The sequence below is a fragment of the Sminthopsis crassicaudata genome, chromosome 3 (genome assembly GCF_048593235.1).
Source record: "Sminthopsis crassicaudata isolate SCR6 chromosome 3, ASM4859323v1, whole genome shotgun sequence".
Classification (NCBI taxonomy): domain Eukaryota; kingdom Metazoa; phylum Chordata; class Mammalia; order Dasyuromorphia; family Dasyuridae; genus Sminthopsis; species Sminthopsis crassicaudata.
Window position 1 is genome coordinate 78,304,933 of NC_133619.1, and position 24,249 is coordinate 78,329,181.

General features: G+C 34.1%; 1 protein-coding gene across 5 annotated transcripts in view; it reads right to left on the reverse strand.

Annotated features, from left to right (window-relative positions):
- PARD3B (par-3 family cell polarity regulator beta) overlaps window positions 1-24,249 on the reverse strand; it is a 1,277,739-nt gene that overhangs the window by 336,846 nt on the left and 916,644 nt on the right. For all 5 annotated transcript variants that reach the window (XM_074298957.1, XM_074298956.1, XM_074298955.1 and 2 more), the window contains 2 exons: window positions 3,152-3,358; window positions 2,115-2,352 (listed from right to left, as the gene is read on the reverse strand). In XM_074298957.1, the coding sequence (XP_074155058.1) occupies window positions 2,115-2,352; window positions 3,152-3,358 (445 nt within the window). The remainder of the gene's footprint in view (window positions 1-2,114; window positions 2,353-3,151; window positions 3,359-24,249) is intronic.

The following is a 24,249-nucleotide window of genomic DNA, read 5'->3' on the forward strand; positions in this document are numbered from 1 at the left end:
GTAATTTATTTAGAGAATAAAAACATGATATAAATAAATAGAGTTGAGGGTAGAGTATGGGCATTGAGAAGGCAAAGTCTAGTATTAGTATAGAGCCAAAGTGAGATGTGGACAAAGTAGCCTTGGAAAATATGAGATGTGAGGGAAAAATTCATTTCCATGAAAGTGTCTTAGAGGAGGTGGTTCCCCAAGCTGAATCTGAGGGGATAAAAATTGGGATTCAAGCTCCTTGGGGGGCAGGGGTCTTTGCTTTTATTTTTTTAAGGCACTAAAAGTATTTACATAAAGCCCTAGGTCCTCCTTTGAAGCTGACACTAAAGGCTCCAGTACTCATTCAGGTCTTATGTCTCCTCTGTCTTGTACTTACAGAATGATTTTTTTTTTTTCTTTGCTGAGGCAATTGGGGTTAAGTGACTTTCCCAAGCTCCACAGCTAGGAAGTGTTAAGTGTCTGAGGCCAGATTTGAATTCAGGTTCTCCTGACTTCAGAGCTGGTGCTCTATCCACTGCCCCAGAACTGATTTTTTAAAAAATAGAAATGGAGGATTTAGTATTTATATCGATTACCCAAAGCCATTAAAATCAGAGGTTCAGTCCCTTTCTCACTAATTTTGATATTAGATTTAGTGTTTTATCCCATCCAGTGAAGACACTGTCAGATTCTGACACTGTTATTCCATTTGGTAGTTATTTCTTAAGTTCTGTGACTCTGGAAAGCACATTATTTATGCCTTGATCCAAGTTCCAAATAGACCCAGGTTTTGAAGTTAACTCCTTTGAGTTAAGCTTAACTTTGGTGCCTAAGTTAAATGCTATTGTTGATCCCCATCTTGGTAACAATCAGCACAGGGAACAATGTAGAGAGTTATTAAATGTTTACTGATTGAAGAGTGAGTGCATTTCAGGCATGGGAGATAGCCACCATTTATGATGGGAAGGGGTGGGTCTGGCTTGAAAACAGAATGCCTAAAGGGGAAGTAATATAAGGGAAATAAGGCTTGAAAAGTAAGCTTGAGCCATATTATGGAAGAAGCTAGCTACCTGGCTAGAGACTTTTATTTTATTCCATAGGCAATTGATTTTGGGACAAGAGAAAAAGTATTCCCTGTATATTACAGAGGCAAGAGAAAATAATTATGAATTCCTATAGAGTTCTTAGGGCATCTTCCCAGTAATATTTACCTTTATTATAGAATAATTATGGCTATTATTTTCAGGATGCATAAGTCACAGCCCATAAACTCTTCTAATTCCCGGGATTATGTTGCATAAGAAAAAGCTCAGAAAGCAATATGCCAAATGGATAGGAAGAGACTATAGGATCACAGGAAAACGAAATCTCATGAGAAATCTGGCTAATTTGAACAGATTGTAGGTCAGCAGGATCAGATAATGTCACAGGGCCTTTTGGGGAAAAGCCATTGTTTGTCTGTGCAAGGGGAAGCATCTCCCAAAGCAAGTTCCCAGAGAGGATCACTGGGAAAGATATTTATTGGACGTTGGGGAAAAAAAGACAGGGAAAGCTGCTGGTGTCAGTGAAGACAGCAAAGCTGATTAAATGTGCTGGACACAGAGGTTTGCTGCAAATAGGTAACTGTTCATTTGAACAAAGGTGGCAGTATGTTTACCTACTGGGATGCCTCTAATTTAGAGAAAGGCCTATTTGTTTAATACTTTTTCTTTACCCTTTTCTCTTTGTACTGCAGAATTCTATGGCTGACATAATAATAAGAATAATAAAATGAAAGCTATCATTTATATAGTATTTTAAGGTTTACAGCATGGAAAGCATATCTTTAAACCTAAGGTTTCTTGAATAAAGCAGACTTTGTTATGCAGAGCTGGAGTCTTTCTAATAGCTCCCTAAGCAGGGTTTTTTACCAACATTCTTCCTCCGACAAGGGAACCATCAAGATTCCCCATCAACTAAGAAAGGAGCTTCAATGGCACAACTTAAACATTTAGCTTGCATCAGCCCTTGCCAAAAGGCCAGATCTAAGTCAGAGTATGGACAGATTTCACTGGAGATGCAGGTTTTCAAGGCAGAGGAAACAAGCATATTCTGCCAGCTTCAAAATAAGAGGCATTAATTTTCTTTGCTAAGAAAGACTGTACCTCAACATGGCACCAAAGCCTTTCTTCTTAACTTTTTTCTCAGGATCTTCATTCTCTTCTTTTCGTTTTTTCTCCTTGACTTTCACTTTGCCCTTTTCCTTTTTCTTCTCCTTGTCTTTATTTTTTTTGTTCTTCTTGGCTTTATTTTCTATATTCTCTGGTGCATCATTCCCCTGAGGGTTAGATTCACAATTTTGAGCTCCCTGACCAGAGCGAGAACTCTTATCAGACAGACCGTCTACACAGAAAAAAAAAAAAAAAAAAAAAGAAGAAGAAGAAGAATCAATATAAATGGTTAGGAACAATTTATGATTAGTAAAAATATAAAATTTTAGTAAGTTTAGTAATTTAATAAAAATGTAAAATACAGAACAATTACAAAAAGGAACATTAGAGAATTCTGCCATTTTGTAGGGCTAGTTGTATACTTTTAAGAAAGATTGACTCAAAACTGGTTACTTCAAGCAAGGTTCTCTGTAGTGAAGTAGACAGAGTGCTATTAGTGTGGCTTATTTGATAGTATGAAAGCCCTGACATGTGATAAAACAGTAATCTCTCTGAAAGCTGCCTTGTTAACCTTGATCAGTTCAGAAAGCCCACATGCTGGGAAGCAAACAGTGCGAGTTTATTTCGAGAAGAGGTTTTGAGTACTAATATAACCTAACCGTCTCTACCCAATTAATGCAGTCAGTCCTTAGGATGAGGCTGTTCCTAATGACTTGGAAAAAAAAAGTCAGGCAAAGCATTCTAAGTGCTCCTACCCTAAGGATAAATGACAGGGAGTCCTTATGGGAAAGTGAGGGAGAACATTTTTCCCCTTATAGTTTGTACTGGAAAATAAATTGCAATTTGGGTTATCCAATCCAACGTTCTCTGAGCCAAAGGGCAAAAAGATCAGGAAAATTAATTACTTTTAATATTAGAGTTATAATTACAAGGTTTGAAACATTTTCCTCTGTAGTTCAGTGCTCAGTCTTTTCCATAATTCCTAGACTGTCACTCAATAAAGTAACAGTTTAAGAAACTCAGTGACTTACCCTCCTCCAAGTCTTCAGGTCCATCATAAGATTTGTCAATAGCCGCTCTAAAGCTCTCATTACATCCTCTCCCACGTACCATATGAGGACGAGGTCTATGGAAAGGAAGATCATTTTTCCTGACTTCGGCTACCGCTGTTTGCAAACTTTCCAGGGAACTAGACTTCTTCAAACCCAGGGTAGGGCCAAAATCTTTGCCAGTAGGTTCTGGAAAAGAAGGGGTTAAAGTAAGTAGAGTATATACATATATGCAATATAATTTATGCATATGTTTGCCCACAATCTCAGTCAGTGTATTTTTCCAGGCTGTAAGGCTTTCCAGTCTTTTTAAGGATGATTTCCAAAAAGACAACCCCCCAAAAAAACTATAATAAAATATTACTCTAATGGACTTGCTGTGACCATGAAGGTGATTCTGGATTCTGAAAATCTACGCCTATGGAATGAAATCTCTGGCTTGCTCTATTATGCTGGAAAGGCTTGAAAGACTGTCTAGATATTGCAAGTAAGACATCATCAATAGGTTTGGGAATGCAACCCAAGAATATCCTTCAGTCTGGTTTGGTCCTATGGCCCCTTCTGTAGCTTCCACATCAGAGTAGAAGTAAAGGAAATGGAGGACATGACAAGAAATTTTAGATCCTCAGGAAACATTAACTTAGTTACTGGCACTCTAAACATGATGAACTTTCCTTATGGACTAGGGAACATACTACTGGAGGAATAGAATTAGAACACTTGACACTTTTTTATAAAAAGAGCTGAACCAGAAGAAAGTTGAAACTAAATGATAAAGATGGCCTACAGGTTCTCCTTGGAGCGACAAATAAAGAGTTGTTTTTAACTTGTGTCCAAGGCAACAAGAAATACCATTTCCTGAGATATTTATTTCCTATTGCAGTACTTATTGCTGGTATTTGAAGAAAAAACCCAACAAAAACAAACTGAAAATAAAGCAGCTTATGGACTAACATCTGTTGGAAAGGTTGAAGAGAGATAATTTCTACAAAGAACTTCCCAATGAAGCTAAAATATGGCTTCATAATCACTTCTTTTATTGTGAAGATGGAAATAGGTATGGAATACTGAAGGGGTGGTTGGAAAATATGCCTGAGGCATATTAAGTATTTGAAGGCCAGGGCTACTATTCCCTGCAGCCTTATACTTAATCATAAATCCTTCCTTGAAATAGAGAATTAGAAAGCACTAGGCATGATGAATACTACATAGCATTGTAAAAAATTAAATTAACTGTATTTTAATAAATAGTAAATGACTCATTAATAATGTGGGAGTTATTCACAAATCTGATATACTATACTTGTTCACTCAGGCCATTGATTAGTTAAAGCCAAAGATCAAAATTAATCAAAAGCTAGAATAACAAATAAAAATTAGAAGATAAAGCATGAAAATTAAAAATTCCATTATGAACCACTCAAAAAAGTTATTGATATATAAAAGGGATATGGTCACAAGAACATCAATCAATACTGATTACAATGATTTCAAAAATAAGTTTAACCAACGTATATCAACTGCTGTAATAAAGAAATCAAAGAAGGATTTAGCAAACACTTGACTTATAGGCCAAATAGAGAGATAGAGCAGTTAAAATATTAATTCATTTTTAAAACTTTAGGTAGAAGGATCACGAAAATATAAACAATGTCATCCCATAAACAAAAAAAAAAAAAAGAAATGAAAGTAGAATCCAGTACACAGAAATCTTGGCAAGAAACCCAATGAAGCCAAGTTATTCTGCAATTGAAAGTAACACAATGAAATATGGAAAAGAATTACAAAAATTGTTTTGTAAGTAACTTGATTATGATCTACGACAGTGTAGTCATCACAGTTGGATGGAGTGGGCCAAGGTGTGGCTTTCATAGGAAACTCAGAATTTTAATTAGTTTCTTGGAAATTAAACAATGCCTAGACAAATGGCTGAGTCCTATTATAACTTGGATGGCCAAAAGAAAGTCTCAACATTGATTTGGCCTCCATTTTCTCATCTCTAAAATGAAGGAATTGAACATGGTTATCTCAAAAAAAATTGCAATCTGACAATTTCATGATATTATGATTCTTTATAATTTCAGAAGTGCCTACAAAGAGCAATATTTATACTTTATACCATATATCTCAAGGCAAAAACATGCTATTTTTCAGGTTTTGGTATCCCCATTTTTCTTCTTTAGTAAATGTCAAAAAGACAGGAGCATCAATCTAAAGAGCCTTTCATGTGAAATCCCATGAATAGAATACAGGGATGACTGCAAAGTCAGAACTATTAGTGCCATTCTTTAATCAGTCAAGGGAAATACTATATTTCAGATATTTTATAACCCTTGGGCAAGAAAAAAAATCAGGGGTAACTGAAATGGAGGAACATACTTTTAAAGCAAAAAAATATATATAGAGAGAGATTTAGGATATTGAAGCAAGAGTAAGGACTTTAGATTCTACAGAAAAGAATTCTTATCATTAACCTCTAGGGATGTTTTGTTTTAGGAGAAAAAATGTAAATTAGAAACAATCATAAGAAACTATTGGTTACTATGTCTACAAAAATAATTCTTTTGTCCATTAATTATTATTCAGTAAATTATAAAATTGACAAAAGGAGGAATATAACGATCTAATGAATTCTAAAGAATATAAAAGTAGATAAATCATTCAAAATTCACATCATGACATAAATAAGGATTTATCTATACCTCTGTATGAAAGTATGTCTTATAATATCAGAAATATGGACATATGTATTTCATTATATTAGCTATTTATTAATCCCAGCACATGGAAACTTTTAACAAATGTTGTTTGTAACTATATGAATAAAAATACAATTTTTTTGCAGAAATATAGACCTACATAAATGAAAAAATATTAAGAGTTAGTGGCTGTCAATATACTAAAAATGACAATGCTACTTAAGTTCATTTATTTATTCAGTGCCATAGTAATCAAACAATCAAATTATATTTACTTGAGCTAGAAAAAATAACAACCAAATTCAATTGAAGGAGCAAAAGGTTAAGAAACTCAAGGAAAATAATGAAAAATGAAGGAAGGAACAGGTCCCAGAAATACCAAATCCTAAACTATAAAAGAAAGCAGTGATTTTTGAAACAATTTGGTACAGGTTAAAAAAGAGAGACTGATCAATGGAATAAAATATGAATGCAAATGAACCTAGTAGTTTAGAGTTTGATAAACCCACAATCCCCAGATAATGGAAGAAAGACACACTATATGGAAAAACTGAAAGAATCTGGAAGAAATTATGTTAGAGCAATATCTCATACTATATTCCAAAATTAGCTCCAAATGGGTACATGACTTAGTTATAAAAGATTACATCATAAATAAATTACATGAACAAGGAAAAAACTGTCTTTTGGATTTATAGAAGTATGTGTGTGTATGGGGGTTATGACTAAATAAGGAATAGAGATCACAGAAGATAAAATGTACAATTTTGATTACATGATTTAATTTTAAAAGTTTTGTACACACAAAAAAAATGCATCTAAAACACAAAGGGAAGAAATTTTTGCAACAAGTTTATTTGATAAAGGTCTCATATCTAAGAGATATAAGGAAGGGATTTAAATTAAAGACCAACAAACAAGAGCCATTCCCCAAGACACAAACGTTCTGAAGCAGTTTTAAAAGAATAAATCCATGTTATCAATGACCACGAAAAAGTGCTCCAGATCATTAACAATTAAAGAGTTGCAAATTATAGCAACTATAAATTTCCAATTCAGAGTATGAGAATGGCAAATGGCAAAATAGAAAAATGAAATTTGTTAGAGTAACTATAACAGGAATACTAATGTAGTATTAGTAGACCTATAAATTAATATGGACATTTTGGTAGCAATGTAAAATTCTGAATAAAAAGTCACTACATTGGGAAATGATGAAGAGGTGATTTCAGAGAAACCTGGAAAGAAACTGTTTAAATGGATGCAGTATGAAGGAATAGAATCCAGAGAATAATGTATACAATAATAAAAAATTTACAAAGAAAAACATTTTAAAGACTTGAGAATTCTGACCCACATTATGACAAATTACTATATAATCTAATAAGGAAGCTATGACATGTGTACAAATGGGTACTCATTTTAAGTGCAATGTTCTCATAGTTGACAGAATAAAGAGCTAACTATTCTATACAATGTACAACCCAAGTATAACACTGTTTCTCTTGGTTTTTCTCTTTCCTCTCTGACCCTCTCCTCTCAGTCTCTTTTGTGGAATTTTCATGCATCTTCTGCTTCTTCATGTGAGTATCCCTCTAAATTTAGAGAAGACATACCTCCCAAAATGTATTTGTCCTCCAGACTCTCCTATTCATTTTGAAGATAGCAGTAACCTTCTAGTCACCCAGATCCACAACTAAATTTAATAAAAGTTTATGGTTAAATTCCAACAGTCAACTTGGGGGGAGGGATAGTTTATAAACTGAAGGTATAGAATACAATGGATTATCATGCTCAAAAACTCTTCCCTACCTTCATTATTAGGCTCTTGAAATTAGAGCAGGGATAACTTTGGACATTATGGGAAGAATGAGCTTCATAGAATAACAATTTAGTCCTCTAAATTAATTTCTAACATAGTCAACACAAATTCCAATTTTTTCCACTTTCCTACCAAAATAGAAATCTCTGTCAAAATACAATGTTACTAAAATACCAATTAACCAAATTGCACCCTAGAAGCCTTCTGCAAAAGCAGACACCCTGCAAATAAAATGTATTTTTGCTCCTGATTATAGATAACATAAAACAGAATCAGCTAATCTCATCTTTAGTTATTCATGCTGTAGAATAATTTTTGGTTCTTAAATCAGAGGCCTGGGTCCAAATTTAGGATCTGTCATTTTTTATCCATATTATCTTGGACAAGTCACTTCATCTCTTTTGGACATAGGGTGCTCATATATAAAATCACAAAGTTGAAGTAGACAGAGGATATTTAAGGTCCCTTCCAGTTCTGTATTTGCAATTCTCTAATCTGAGAAACAATATTATATGAGCAGGTTAAAATCAGCTACAAACCCTCCCTAACTGCTTCCGTTCTCTCTCCTCCCCCAAAGTAGCAATGTTAATTTGTGGATTAAATAATGATCTTTTGACATTCAAGTTCCCTTACAGATATTAAATATTAGATGATATTTCTTATTAGTCCTGGTTTTGCCTAGCTTTCCAACATGTTATTACTATTATCAAAGGTATCCACTTAAAGACTAATAATGTTCAAATTCCTGGCATGATCAAAGTGAATAATTTCTATGGCAGTTAGTGGTTACTAACGAAATCATATCTTTCTGTGAAAAGCAAATGAGTGTGCCTTGTAAGAATGTAAAGCTCTGTTTAAAATACATGTATAATTCAATTCAATACAACATTTATTAAATGCCAACTATATGCAAGCATGGGGGATACAAAGACCTAAATAAGAGACTTTGTAACAAACTTACAATCTACTGAATATTTAGAATGTGTAAGCCAACTTTTGTATTATTTGTTCCTATCTTCACTGTATAGAGGGATAAAACATTGCTCAAGTGGCAAACAAGAGAGGAAGTGACAAAATTCAGCTGTTAGAGAAGTCTCATAATCAAAGTTAGAGACAGATGCTAATGCAGAATAGCTTCTCAATGCCAAAGAAAGCTACTGGCTCCATGCATAGAATTCCATGAGTTAGTTGCTATAAGAAGAAGATTGAGATCCCTGAATGGCAGTCAAGATTTTTTTTAAAAACTCAGCTAGAACAGTTTATACCTTTGTCCAAGTTCATATCTATACCAGAGGAGGCGATATTCCAAGGCTACTGGATCTTGAATCCCTTTTCTGATGTAAGTACCTCCTCTTATCCCTCCTCAAAAAGTTCTTTGTATAGAATCTAGAAATAGTTCTTCTTTGAGAATAGAAATCAATATTTAACATTATAAAAGGTATCTAAAGTGTCTTTCAGATGATTAGATGAAGTTCTTTAGATGTAGTCAAGCACTTGCCCAAACTGATGAATCCCCCAAACCTTGTCCTTGTCCCTGCTGTACCTGCTCTATCAGGGTCATTCTTAGGCTCAGTAAAGATGCGTAGTAGTAGGAAGAAAGAAAGGATTACTTGCTTTGCAATGATTCCCATTGCTGCTAAGTCCTTCTCACAAATTTAGGTTAATTCTCTTGCTTATATAGATATTTGAAAATTGGGTTTAGGGATAAGAAAGGGGGAACAGAGAAATGGTGGCCTATAAGCAAGTCTCTTGGAAATCACTTCATTCTTCAATGGAATACCATTTCTATCCTTCTGCTCCAAGCTTTGATTTTCATTTTTTATACAATTATGGAGAAGATGAGTCTTACTATTTATTTCCCACCCTTCATAGCTCTGCAACGGGGCAATCATGCAAGAATTTCACTATGATATCCAACACAGAGCTGAATATTTCATTTATCCATCACACCACTATTGTACCATGCCTAAAACATGAGGGGGAGGCTTTACCTAGCAGAATTAATTTTATTTGGTCCATTCTAGTATTCTTAAATGAAGTTACCCTCTGCCCAAAATGGTGGAAAAGGATTGAAAATGTTGCTTTTTTAATAAAAAATAAAATTATAGTTATTTTGACTATTTTCTTATACTTTCAAAATCAAGGTATATCCATTTATTCAACCATATGTAGAGGCTATTCTTAGAAAGATTAATAGCAGCGTCTTAGTTGCCCTTCCCCTTAGGCTAAAATCATTTAATTAGTCTGAGATTTCATCGGCAATGTTTGAACTTCCCACTCTAGCATTAAAATCTCCCAATAAAAGAATGCCTTAATCCAGAAGAGAAGTAATTGGATCTTCCATTATTGATGAAAGTGCTACCAATATATCCTTAACAAAAAAAAAAAATTATTTTAGGGAAAGTGTTCGTTAAGTCAAAAGCATGGGAAGTATTTCCTCCCAGCTTCAGCTTTGTGATTAACATATTTGTCTTATAAATTAATATTAAGATATTAATTTACACATTTCAATAACATGCAGAGGATTTCAAGGAACTTGATAAAAATAATTATGTTTTAAAACACCCTCCACATAAGGGAAGAAAAGTGTTATTACAGTTTTTCTGCCCAATAGAAAAAACTGAGGGTCCAAAAGATTGCATGACTTTCTGAGGGTCACAGCATGAATTAGTGCAAGGCTGGGAATGAATCAAAATGGCCAGGTTTCATTTCCAATTCTGCCTTGTCTTATTGTGTGCAATGAACTTGGGCAAACACAATAAAAATGCTTGACTTGTTTCATGGGGAGTTGTGATGTGAAATTAATAGATAGAGTGCTTTAAGACTCTTTGAATGAAAAATTATTATAAAGGCCAAGCAGGAAGCCATAACAATATTTTCTCTCACCAACAACTCTCCCTTTGGTTTTCCATTTTAGATTATACTTACTGAAAAATTTGTATATTTGATTTTTTTTAGTAGACTCCCTAGAGGCAAAAAGTCTTATGTGCTTTATTAGATATCATAGCAAATCCATTAGCTTAGAAAAGAATCCCCATAATATCCAAATGTATAATTTTCCAAATTACATTATCTGTGCTAACTGTGTCTATAATGGTCCTAATTACCTCCTTTCCTATCTCAGTATTCCAAATATTGATCATCATCCCTTGCTTATCACAGTGCCCTATTTCCTATTCATTATTGGAGGGCAAAATGTAATCTGGTCTGTACATTATCTGCTCTCATTGGAGCCTAAACTCCTTTCATGGCAATTGAAAAATCCTTCAGTGCCAAGAATTCATATATAACTCCAGTAGTTTCTTACAACCTCCTGAAAGTCATGCTAATAGTTTAAATACTGATCTTAGAATCATAGAATCATTCAAGGACTTCAGCAGTTACCCTAGTAATTTCAGTATGTAGATTTGGAAACTGAGGTTCAGAGATAGTAATTTCCATGCCCAAGGTCACACAGCAAGTTAATGGAAGAAAAGAGACCAGAATGCCAGTCTCCTGAATTCCAATTCCTCACTTATCTCACTCAATTCTCTTTCTTATTTCAACTCTCCTAGCTTTCTTGTCATTCATATTAGAAGCTTGATGTCAGATTTAACTCTTATCCAATTTACCTCCCACCCACTTGTTAAATTACCGATCTATTGTCCAAAATACAAGCTCTTCTAAAACTGGAATGATGAAGATCCAAGTTCAAATCCGGCCTTACATATTTGATAGCTGTATGATTATTGGCAAGTTATTTGCCTCAGTTTCCTCATCTGTAAAATTACAGCACTTATCTGCCAGGATAATTCAACACCACTGCAAAACCTTGTTCCAAATTTTTTTCTCCCTCCATTCCTCTTCCCTCCTTTCCTAGACAGCAAGTAATCCAATGTATGTTAAATATGTGTAATTCTTCTATACACATTTCCACAATTATCATGTTGCACAAGAAAAATCAGATCAAAAAGAAAAAATGAGAAAGAAAGCAAAATGCAAGAAAATGATAACAACAAAAAGAGTTAAAATACTATGTTGTGATCCACATTCAATCCCCATATTTCTCTTTGGATGCAGATGACTCCCTATTAAAAGACCATTGGAATTGGCCTGAATCACCTTGCTATTGAAAAGAGCCACATCCATCAATACTGATCATCATATAATTTTCTTCTTGCTATGTACAATGTTCTCTTGCATGTATTCACTTCACTTAGCTTCAGCTCATCTAATTTCTCCAGATCGCTCTCAAATTATCCTACTGGTCATTTCTTATAGAACAATAATATCCCATAATATTCATATACCATAACTTATTTAGCCATTCTCAAACTGATGGATATCCATTCAATTTCCAGTTTCTTGCCACTACAAAAAGGGCTACTACAAAGATTTTTGCACAAATAGGTTCTTATCCTTTTCCCTTTTTTTTTTTTTTTTTTTTTTTTTTTGGATCTCTTTGGGATACAGGACCAGTAGAAGCTCTGCTGGGTCAAAGAGTATGCACAGTTTAATAGCCCTTCAGGCATAGTTCCATCTTGCTCTCTAGAATGGTTGGATAAATTCCTAACTCCACCAACAATGTATCAGTGTCACAGTTTTCCCTCATCCCCTCCAACATTCATCATTATCTTTTGTTGTCATCTGAGAAGTGTATAGTGGTAGTTAAGAATTGTCTTAAATTGCAATGAAATTATATTTGTAAAGCACTTCACAAAACTTAAAGTAATAAATAATGCTAAATTTTATGATTATGATTATTCTCCTGATAATTTATCCTCTGATATACAGCAAATGAAGAAACATCAGTTAGGAAACAGATCTAGCTTATATTACTTTAAAATGAAGATTTATGAAATTCCCTATGGGTCCTACATCATATTGTCCCTTGTCACAAGCCCATTCTCTAGGATTTGATTCTCTTTCTATTATTTCTCAATGTCTGGCACAATATGTGGCACACATATAGCGGACAGTTTAAAAATGAATATAAATTATAGTAGCCAGAGAAAATGACTTCCTTGGATTTCACAGGCCAAATTAAATTGATTTACATATATTAGGGGTTAAGCCTTGGGGTTGTCCCTTTGATCCAAGTTGAACTTTTTGTACAGTGATAACAATGGACTTGAAACATTTCTAGCCTCCACTGCTATGGCTGAACAGTCATTTGAGGCCTTGTATTTTTTTTCCTTTAAAGATAATAATTTAATCAAAATCTAGACCAACGTTACCAAGTATCCTATTTAGAGAATATCTAAGAGCAAGCAAAGGAAAGATTATAGAAAGATCATAAAACAACTTTGCTAGATTCTAAATATAAAACTTAAGGTTGATGATGTAGATAACAAAATTTACCAAATTTATGATTGTAGAAAGGTTTTCTTCCCACCTAATTCATTACACTATTAGTCCACTTAACTATCACCACAGTTTTTGGCATTTCCATCTGCATCAAAAAGTACCTCAGAGAATTGCTTGAGAAGCTGTGTTAAGTATTGTACCAAAAAAAATCATAAAAGCCTCTTTGGCTTTGTGTATCATCTCTATTATATTATTATTATTTGATAGAAATGATAAACTGCTATTTAAAATATGTACTTTAAAAATCTTACTGCCTTCTTAAGTGTGCTATTTATTGTTATTATTTATTCAAATAAAAATATTTTATTTTAGTCAAATATTTTTGAAAAAGAAATCTCCCTCAAATTGTACAATCAGAATCAAGGAAGAACATGATGTTAAGATGCAAAAATGCTTTGTGGCCAGATTGTTAATAAGTACATTTTACATGCCAAGTTGCCCCTAGATTTTTATTTATCATGTTAACATTTCCTTTACTTCTAGTTGCTAAAATCCTAAGTCATACTCTACTGAACTTGTATAGAACAATCTTCCTGCTCATTCTCCTACTGAGGAATCTCTAAATTATCATTTATATAAGCAGGGATTTACTGTTGTCCTAGGGACAGGACCTCCTAAGTATAGGACTGATACATATAAAGATACAGAGAAGTGGAAGATATCCCTAAGGATAGGTAGGTGGCACAGTATTAGAATACAAGGCTTGAAGTCAGGAAGATTGCTTTCCCCTAGTTCATATTTGCCCTCAGATTCTCTCTAGTTATGTGACCTTGTGAAAGTCATTTAACCCAGTTTCCTGGTCTATAAAATGAGCTGGAGAAGAAAACCACTCCAGCATCTTTGCCAAGAAAACCCCAAATGGCATCATGAAGAGTCAGACCTGACTGAACAATGACAGAACATGATCTTGCCTTGGAAGGAATTCAAATTTGTTTTGAGAGACAGGACAGACATAGAAAGATAAAAAATATCTCTCTCCCTGTGTTTTTGGTTTCTATTTCTCTTTCTTAGGAAGGAAGTGTTGTTGAAGGGAAAATCCATCATATAGACTTCAACTGACTTGACAAAAGATCCAAGGGAGTCAACTGCTTTTAGAAAATGGGAATAAAAATTGTGAAGATGAATAAAAGTTTTAAAGAATTCAATTCAACAAATATTTATCAAGTAACTATTAAGTCTAAAGAAAGAGATAGAATCATGGATTGAGAGCTGGAAAGGAGCTTCTAGTTCAACTCATCCAAGCCTTTCATTTTACTGATATGGTAATTGGCCCAAAGACTTGAAGGTCACACACAGGACAGTGATAGAGTTTGGATTTGAAATCAGGTCTCTGACTCCAAATCCTATGATTTTTTCCCCAGTATGCCTCATTGTCTTTTTGTGGGTTGAGCTCTGCTGTTTTCACTTTTTTTTTCCTTTTTCTTAATTTTTTTTTTTTTAGAGGGGGGTGAAGCACATTGGATTATCAATGTTTAAAACATTTTTATGGCACTTTAAAAAAATCTCCTCTAAGGAGCTGGAGATGATTTTCTCCATTTCACAAATTAGGAAATGGACTCAGATAATATTCTTAATAAGTCGGTGAGCACACTTCTATTTTACTTTCACTATCACAATCTTTCAGGATAAATTTAGTCTTTGCATTTGAACATTTTAGGCAATCACATGGAATATATCTCAAAAAGTTAAAACTTTCTTCTGTCTTTAGGAGTATGGGTTTTTTTCATCTTTTTTTTTTTTTTTTTTTTTTTTTTTTAACAATTGTTTCCCTGTAAATTGAAAAGGTAGCAGCAAAGCCAATAATGGATTTAAATGTGAGATTATCACCCTGCTCCTAAAGGTATAGGTAAAAACACAGATGAATTGTTTTAGATTCAAAAGGTAAAGAGTGATTACCAAAGACAAAATAGTTAGTTTTCTTTCTTTCCTTTCCTTCCTTCCTCCTCCTCCTCCTCCTCCTTCCTTCCTTCCTTCCTTCCTTCCTTCCTTCCTTTCTTCCTTCCTTCCTTCCTCCCTTCCTTCCTTCCTCCCTTCCTTCTTTTCTTCCTCCCTTCCTTCTTTTCTTCCTCCCTTCCTCCCTTCCTTCTTTTCTTCCTTCCTTCCTCCCTTCCTTCTTTTCTTCCTTCCTTCCTCCCTTCCTTCTTTTCTTCCTTCCTTCCTCCCCTCCTTCTTTTCTTCCTTCCTTCCTCCCTTCCTTCTTTTCTTCCTTCCTTCCTCCCTCCCTCCTTCCCTCCCTTCCTTCCTTCCTTCCTTCCTTCCTTCCTTCCTTCCTTCCTTCCTTCCTTCCTTCCTTCCTTCCTTCCTTCCTTCCTTCCTTCCTTCCTTCCTTCCTTCCTTCCTCTCTCTTTTATCCTCACTGAAGCATATATTCTCCATTGAGTTGAATTGCAGTGATTTGAATTTCAATTTCACAGTTGACCCAAAAAAGGCAAATTTCTTCATCTGGAAATGGAAATGATAATTGCACTTTTCAGCTTCTTAAGAATGTTCTGGAAATTTAACATGTCCTTCCTCCAATATTGCTCTATTCTCCCAGAATGCCATAGTTAAAAATAATGCTTCATCCTTATTTTATTTCCTGGAAGCTAGCCCACTACTTCCTGTCCTTTGTGGGCTCTTTCTCCTTACCTTCAAAGCTCTAATCATGACTCTTCTACCTGTAATTATTTCCTCATTTTCTTCTGTTCTTTCCTTTTCTTTTTAAAACTATTCTTCTCGTTTAACTTCTCTCTTTGTAATATTAACCTTTTCTGCCATTTCTACTCTGTTACATAAGCTTTAAATAGTTTTATTTTTACAGTTTGACAAGACCATTTTTATTCTCTTTCAATTTCTCCTTTAAAAATCTTGTACCTTGGTAACAGACTTTTCACTTGTAATGCTGACTTTTCAAATGATCTTTTCCCTTTGCAGTTTACTCCTTGCTTTGCTTTCCTGAGTAGCACATTGGCCTTTTGCTTTTGACTGTGGAATGGACTACATTTTTGTGGGGCTCATATGCAGAGCATGTCCTAAAAATAATACATCGTAATTTTTAAAAAATAGCCAATACTAGTAAGATTAAAAAAAAATTATTAGCGAAACCAAAAGGTCAGATTGTAGTTAAATTTCTTGACTGTCTCCCATGTTAAGATAACTTTATTAGATGTTGAAGTTTTATTTTCAACTACTATGTATCTGTATTTAAAAGACATAGGAATTACTATTAACTTTTTCAATTTTACCTTTTATTATTTTTTTAACATTCAAATTACCATACATAGAAATTATAGAAACTATTAACTTCAGAGTTCTTTGCAAAACAGCTAGAAATGTTTCTCTCAGATATGTTAAATTTTGGATCTCTCATAGCAATCGGGTAAAAATTTGGTACTGAAATGAATTTTAATTATTAAGCCAAAATTAAGAAAGTGATAGGTATTTATTAAGCACCTTATGTCTTCAATTGTTTTCTAGACATTTTTTAAACATTTATAAATATGACATGATCTATGCTCTTAATGGGCTTATCAAACTGGAGAAATGAGATTGACATATAGAAAACAAAGGATAGCATGAAAATAGTATTTAATTACAAAGGTGCTCATATGACAGGCAGATGGCAAGATAGGTAGAATGTCAAGTCAAGTGGCTGGATATGATATGGTTTCTAGGAAGATAGAATGGACTAAGAGGGCTAATTTACACGGTTGCCAATCAATTGGATTTAGAACTCAAAGGGATCTTAATCTTAGAGGACATGTAGACTAGTCCTGCTATTTTACAGATTAAGAAACTGATGCTGAGAAAAATAAGTGATTTGCGTAAGTATAGCCCAAATTTGAACTTTGGTTTTCTGCCTCCAAATCCACTTATCATTAGTCCATACTGCTTGCTGTTGATTATGAAAAGCATTTAGCTGACCACAAACAGAACTGGTACACTGATCCATATATACCTTTGGCAGATACTGAAGTTGGCTAATGAACTGGCCCCAGAACTTTGAGAAATGAATCAAAATACTTTTTTCTTTCTTTCTTTCTTTCTTTCTTTCTTTCTTTCTTTCTTTCTTTCTTTCTTTCTTTCTTTCTTTCTTTCTTTCTTTCTTTCTTTCTTTCTTTCTTTCTTTCTTTCTTTCTTTCTTTCTTTCTTTCTTTCTTTCTTTCTTTCTTTCTTTCTTTCTTTCTTTCTTTCTTTCTTTCTTTCTTTCTTCTTTTTTTTTTTTTTTTTTTTTTGCTAAACCATATGGTACTCACAGAGATTCTTTTAAAAAGATCCAAAAACCAAAACCAAAAAACCACTCTGTCCATCTATACAAAATACTTTATTAAAAACAATATTGCACACCAAGACAGCCAACTAAAGTTGTTTGGTAAATGTTCACATTTAAATTAATTAATTCCAATACATGAAGAAACAGAACACCTTTTCAGTTACTCCTTTTAAGTCCTCAGCAGTATTCTTTATTTTTCCATTCACTCTCATACATTTTTTTTTTTTTGGCTGGGGCAATTGGGGTTAAGTGACTTGCCCAGGGTCACACAGCTAGGAAGTGTCAAAGTGTCTGAGACCAGATTTGAACTCTCCTCCTGACTTCAGGACTGGTGCTGTATCCACTGCACCACCTAGCTGCCCTTCTCATGCACTTTTAATCTTATGTGGTCATAGTGAATAAGTGAGGACTTTTTTTCTGAGTCATTTCTCACTTTGCCTTATTTCACAGAGTTTTTTGTGTCCTCCAAGCTTACCATCAAGTATACAGAATTCAGTTACATTAATGTACTACAATTTCTTTAACTATTCCCTTATTGTTAAATTATTATATTTTTCCAGTTTTGTTTTTCCCATTTATATATTGTGTTAAAGTAAGAATTTTTTTTGAGCAGGTAATTCATTTTTATTGATTGTGATAATAACACTTTCAGGGCATATTTCCAAAGATTGTGTGTGTGTGTGTGTGTGTGTGTGTGTGTGTGTGTGTGTGTGTGTGTGTCTTTTTATCTCTATTAGCCTAGGATTTTTAAAATTAGCATAGTATCTTACATGTAGTAAGTGATTAATAAATGCAGGCTGAATTGGAAGGTTTTCAGTACTGGCCTAGTGCTATGTTGTATGCATATTATATTAGGGCCAATCTAGTTTAGTTTGGAAAGATTCACCACAAGGTTGATTGCAGCATTATAATCTTTTCAGCTACTAAAACAAATATAGGTCATCTACAAAAGTATAGAAGGAGTATTTTAGATGATGACTTACCTTGATAAAACTTTTGGATATCTGAATTATTTAAATAATAAGAATTCAGATCAACATTCATATTTTAAAAGAACATTTTATGACATTTCATAAGTGCTTAATAAAATAATAATATATCAAATGTTGGTAAATTCAAAAATGTAAAGTGGAAGTCCTGGGAGGGCTTGCATTTTTTTTCATTTTGGTCTTTGTACTCCCATCACTTTACATAGTATCTAGGTCACTTAAAACATACTTGTTGGATAAAACAGAATTGAATCAAAAGGTACAGTAATAATACAGTCCAAAGAAAATGGTCAGGCTTTTAAATAGAGGTGAAATAGATAGCTGCCTAGAGAATATTATTAAGAGGATCTCATGATTTTCCACTCCCCAAATATTTTGAGCTTATGCCCTCCTTCAAAAGGCTATGTTTACCACCTAATGCATTTTATGATCTTTGTAATGTTTCTATTATAACATTAAGCAGTATTTGAAGAAAAATAAGCAGGTGGTCTTTAAATAATTTCAAAATACATTATTCCTAGAGGAAATTAAAAATGGTGCTCAAAAATTATGGACTCTTGGCAGGTGGTCTTCAAACAGTTATTTTCTCAAGCAAACTCTACTATATATTTTGCAATGTAGTCACTGACTAAAAGCTAATAAAACTAAAAACATGAGGAAATACAAAACAAATTAGGTGGTAAATATCAAAAGGTGGTCCTACTTCATGCTGCTGTTAAATTTATTAATACACTGGAGTTTCCCTATAATGCAGTCTCACAATATGGACTTTATACCACTACATTAATAAATTCAAGGCCCAAGATCACCTTGCCTCATAGCTGTTTTAAGCTGGGCGGTAGGGACTCTCCAGGGCATATTGTAATATTACCATATTCCACCTACAAGGAGCTCAAGTGTGAATTTAGGCATGGACCTTTTTTGGTTTCTCTTACATTAAACTACCCTCCCAACATTATGGAAATCCTATTTTGTAGGAGATATTAAGGTGTGCTAGAAAATATAATAAATTGTTAGTTTAAAAAAAATCTGAATTTCAATCCCAGCCCTGACTATTCCTATCTAATTATGATTGCTGTTAAAGACCCTAGGATCCTTTACTTGGATGTCACTGCTCCCATAAAACTTGAAACTTTTTTAAATTTTAACTTTATTATTTTTATTTTATAATTATAACTTTTTGTTGACAGTACATATGCATGGGTAATTTTTTACAACATTATCCCTTGCTCTCACTTCTGTTCTGGTTTTTCCCTTCTCTCCCTCCATCCCTCCCCTAGATGGCAGGCAGTCCCATATACGTTAAATATGTTATAGTATATCCTAGATACAATATATGTGTGCAGAACCGAACAGTTCTCTTGTTGCACAGGGAGAATTGGATTCAGAAATTAAAAATACCCTGGGAAGAAAAATAAAAATGCAAACAGTTTATATTCATTTCCCAGTGTTCCTTCTCTGGGTGTAGCTGATTCTGTCCATCATTGATCAATTGGAAGAAACTTGTTTTACTGTCCCAAAATATAATATATTTCTTTGAGACATTCAAAATCTAAAGTCAGTTAAGGCTACTCCTTCCTGGCCAATGCCTCTTGTAGCCAAATCACCCTGTAGCCAGTGTTGACACACTAGTATTGGGGAAGAGTCTTCTTTCAATGTCCAATTGAAGCTACCCACTTATAGAGCTGACTACTGCCCTGAGAAAGGTGGTGAGCTGCCAAGCTCTTTTACAAAACTTTGTTCATTCTTTGGTCCATTTTTTTTTCTTTATAATGTGGTGTAACTTTTATAAGGTAGACATAAGTTTCATTAAACAAATCCACTAGGGATAGTCATTTGACTTCTCTGCTAGATACAATTCATTAAAAGTGTGAGTGGGCTATCCTCTAAATCATTACTAACTACTATAGACATAGTATTAATTGTTATGTGCTTTAGGAAAAAAAAGACTCTCAAAAGAGGAAAGAAAAAAATCAATTCTTTCTTTGGCTGACCAAAGATTCATCTAATCTCTCTACAGCTGCACTAATTAAATATGCCCTTCTAGAATTTAGAGGTATCCTAATGAACCTGTCATCAATTTTATGGGTACATTCTTTCCCTGGTAATACCATGACTAAGAGAAAATGAATCTGAAATTTGGAAAGAAATAAGGACATGAATATTAGGGTTTTTTTTTTATAAACAGCAGTATCTCATCAGCATACTTATGTCAATTTTAATGTTCCAGAGAAGTTTCCAGATCTATTGTTTAATTGGGAATCTCTCTCTGGTGGACCATATGTAAATAGTGAACAAAATGGCAAACTGAAATAAAGCTTTGATTTTTAAAAGAATGGCTTTAATTCAGATTATCAAATAGAAAAAAATGCAGTCTTTATGCCTGTAACAGGAATCAAGCAACAAACACTTATCAAGCACCTAGTGTGTACAAGTCATGGTATTTACTGGTAGAGGAGACAACAGATAAAGCACAGTCCCCGTCCTCAAGGAGTTTACACTCTAATGAGCTAGGGAGCATAGTGGAAGGAGCACTAGACTTAGAATCAGAAAGACCCAAGTTTCACTCCTGCCTCATTTATTTAATAGCCGGGAAATTCTGAATAAGTCATTTAATATCTCTGAGGCTCAATTCCCTTTTCTGTGAGGCACCTATCCCATAGGGTTGTTGTGAGGGTCAAATGACACAATATAAATAATTCACTTAAAAATACTTAAAAATATTGTACAAATATTAGCTGTCATTATTCTTACTAATCAGGGAGACAATATATAAATATCTAATTAATGAAACAAAACAATATAGTAAGATATGCATAATGCATGATGTGCCTAATCACTCCAAAATAAAAGAGCTTCAATTCTTTCTAAGGCTACAAAATATCTACCATGTTTATATTCCATAAAAGACAATAACTGCTGAACTACTTTATTGAATGAACGGGTAGGAGAAAAGGTGTCGGGTCATGCTGGACTCCCTATCATAAGGATGCTTACTAGATTGTCAATCTGTGACTGAGTTTTGAAGCTATGGTAGAACGTTCCAGTTGCTGAAAGTCCTTTATCTTTGACTGCCAGCCTTACTGAGCTCTGACATAGGAACACCCAAGAGAACAGTAAATAGGTCACAAGATTTGTCAATGATATAGTCACTCTAGAGTTTCTGACAAAGATGCATCACTTTCCATCTCTTAGGTATCCCTATAGCCTGCAGCACAATGTGGTGTACAAGATGTCCCGACACACACAATACAATGAAACACAAAGATGACCACATAGAAACATGAGTCCTGAAATCATACTGTTATATTATAAAGAGTTCTTACAGGGTTTTTTGGTTTTTCCTTTCTTCTACACTAATGTACCACTAGTACTAGTCTGAAACACTAAGCCAATGGCTCTGAATCAGCTTGCTTTTTATACACCTCAAAACTGGTTGATGTGCCATCAGAATAGTCTAGAGCATGTACTACCTTTTTCTTCTAAGAGTTCAACTAACTTCCTTTCCTCTCTGTGATAGCAACAATAAATATACCATATATAATGACACTTTGCCTTAGGATGTTAGAGTTGTGTTCATCATCAAGTGAATAATTAAGAAGCAAGTGTTTTGCAGAACAAAGGACACACAAATGGTCAAAGAAAAAACCAATAAAGTAGTTGTGGATTCAATACTCACTTATTCCCTGAAAATTAATTGAGTTTCTCATAACTTTCTAAGAATAAAAGCTATTCCAGAGTTCAGGGAGCCCCCATTGATGTATTTATTTTGTTTAGTCAGCCAGGTGCATAGTACTAAAATAATGACAACATGACATAACCCTCCATAAACTTGGGGCTCCTTTATCCACAAATATGTAGACTTTTTCTGAAGTAATTGCGGTTAAGTGACTTGGCCAGGATTACACAGCCAGGAAATGTTAAGTGTCTGAGGCCAGATTTGAATTCAGGTCCTCCTGACTTCAGAGCTGGTACTCTATCCCTACACCAATTAGCTTTCAATGAGAAGAGTGGATATGAAAAGAGATAACCTGAGAATTATTTACATGTAGTGAAGATACCCATGTGGGGGGCACATATTCAAAGAATACATATCACCAGGGAATATGAATGAAAAGGCAATTCACCAATCTTCAGTTAAAGAGTTGCTGATGTCGTTTACTTATTTCATTGTGTCACTCTTCCTCCCCTTTTGGATGCAATGTCTCAGCTGCTTCCCAAAGTGATTATACCTCTTATGTTTTCTATCAGGTATGAGAATACTCTATTAGCTGTCATATCTCTGCAACAATTGGTAGTTAGCTCTTCAAATTATTTCCAAGACTTCATACGCTATTCTGGATCCACAGATCCTACAGTGGTTGATCCTGCAGGAAGTACCTTATATCCTGCAGGAAGAAGCTATAGCTCTTCTAGTCGTCCACTGAGTATTAGCTAATAGTTTTTGTCTGAGATGCTTTGTTCAAGGACATTTTGCTACTCTGTCCATGATCAAATATAGAAGGTCTATAGATTTTCCATCTAACTTTTTCAGCTAATACTTATTATGAATATTCTTTTTAGTCAGTGGATAAGAATCTCTTCCTTTTAATCAGGGTGCTTGTAAAAGTTGGCACATATATTTAAGCTGAGGTCATATTGGCTCTTTGAAGCCTTCTTGCATCTTCATGTGTCCTTTAACTATTTCAAATCAGCTTTCAACTGACCAGAAACTTATTTTGTTTCATAATTTTTGTTATACCCCACCAGCTCATGGGGAAAATATTAAGAGGGTTCTGCATCTTTCATTGGAAAAGATGCTATGAAAATTGCTTTTAATCTCAATTATGTTCCCCAACTGTATGTAAATCAAAAGGTCTGACCTGGTTGGAAGAAACTGAAAATTTTGAAAACTCACCCTTCTTTCCATTCTCCCTCATCCAGAACAACAAATTACAGCCTGGTCTGTACACTGAAGAATTCTACAAATTCCAGAAATAATTTTTATGTCATAGCCATCATCTTTTGGGAGAATGAATCACTGATGGGCTCTTTACTGAGGATGAGTTTATACAGGTAATTATATCCTCATGTATGTAGCATATTTTTATCAAAAGTCATGACACTTGTCTATAGACCTGAAAAGTGCTACTGCCCTAAGCCAAATCTATTCTTCTACTTTCTTCTACTTCTGAGTGTAAAGTGACCATGTTTTGGTGTCACCATTTCCATAAAATAAATGGATCAGTCTGTGTATCAATGAAATGGCCACCAGATGAGACAATAAGCTCACCTAGGGCTCATTTACAATATGAGTTTTTTCATCAGGCTCTTATCAGACTTCTCTAACTCATGTCTTTATTCTGATCAGGTTATACTGATACTACAATATTGCACTGAATGGAAAAGAGGTGATCAACAGAATAGCTGTCTCAAAATAATTGAAAGACATAAACACAAGTTATCTATCCATAAATGACATAATTTAAAAGAAAAATCACAATTTCTTTCCTCCCCTCCCTCTTGCCAGAAGGCTATCTTGTTATCTTGGCTATGCAACATGTAGCATATCTAAGGATCATTCACATAAAAGCACTAGCTACAGGCTATCTCTTTTGTGGTCTAATATTGATTCTTAAATTAAAAAGATTAAAAGTATGTACTACATGCAAAATTACTTGGCAAAATCTTTCAAAGGTACGTACTTTTCTACAGGAAGTTACCAGGGAGACTTGATCAAGTATTCATATATATTGATTTTTTTCTGAGCTATTCCAAAGTATGACCTTCTTGATTACAGCAGACTACTTTTCAAAATGTTTCAAAGTGTTTCTATATCTATCAAAAAATTTTGCTGTAAAATCACAATCCTATAGTCCAAGTAGGTGGATTTCCAAGACTTATTATTTCTTACAATAAGTTCTTAATTGTGTGAGTTTAAAAAATTTGTGGGCAGGAAACTTATGAGTTGTTTTTACTGCACTTTAATTCCA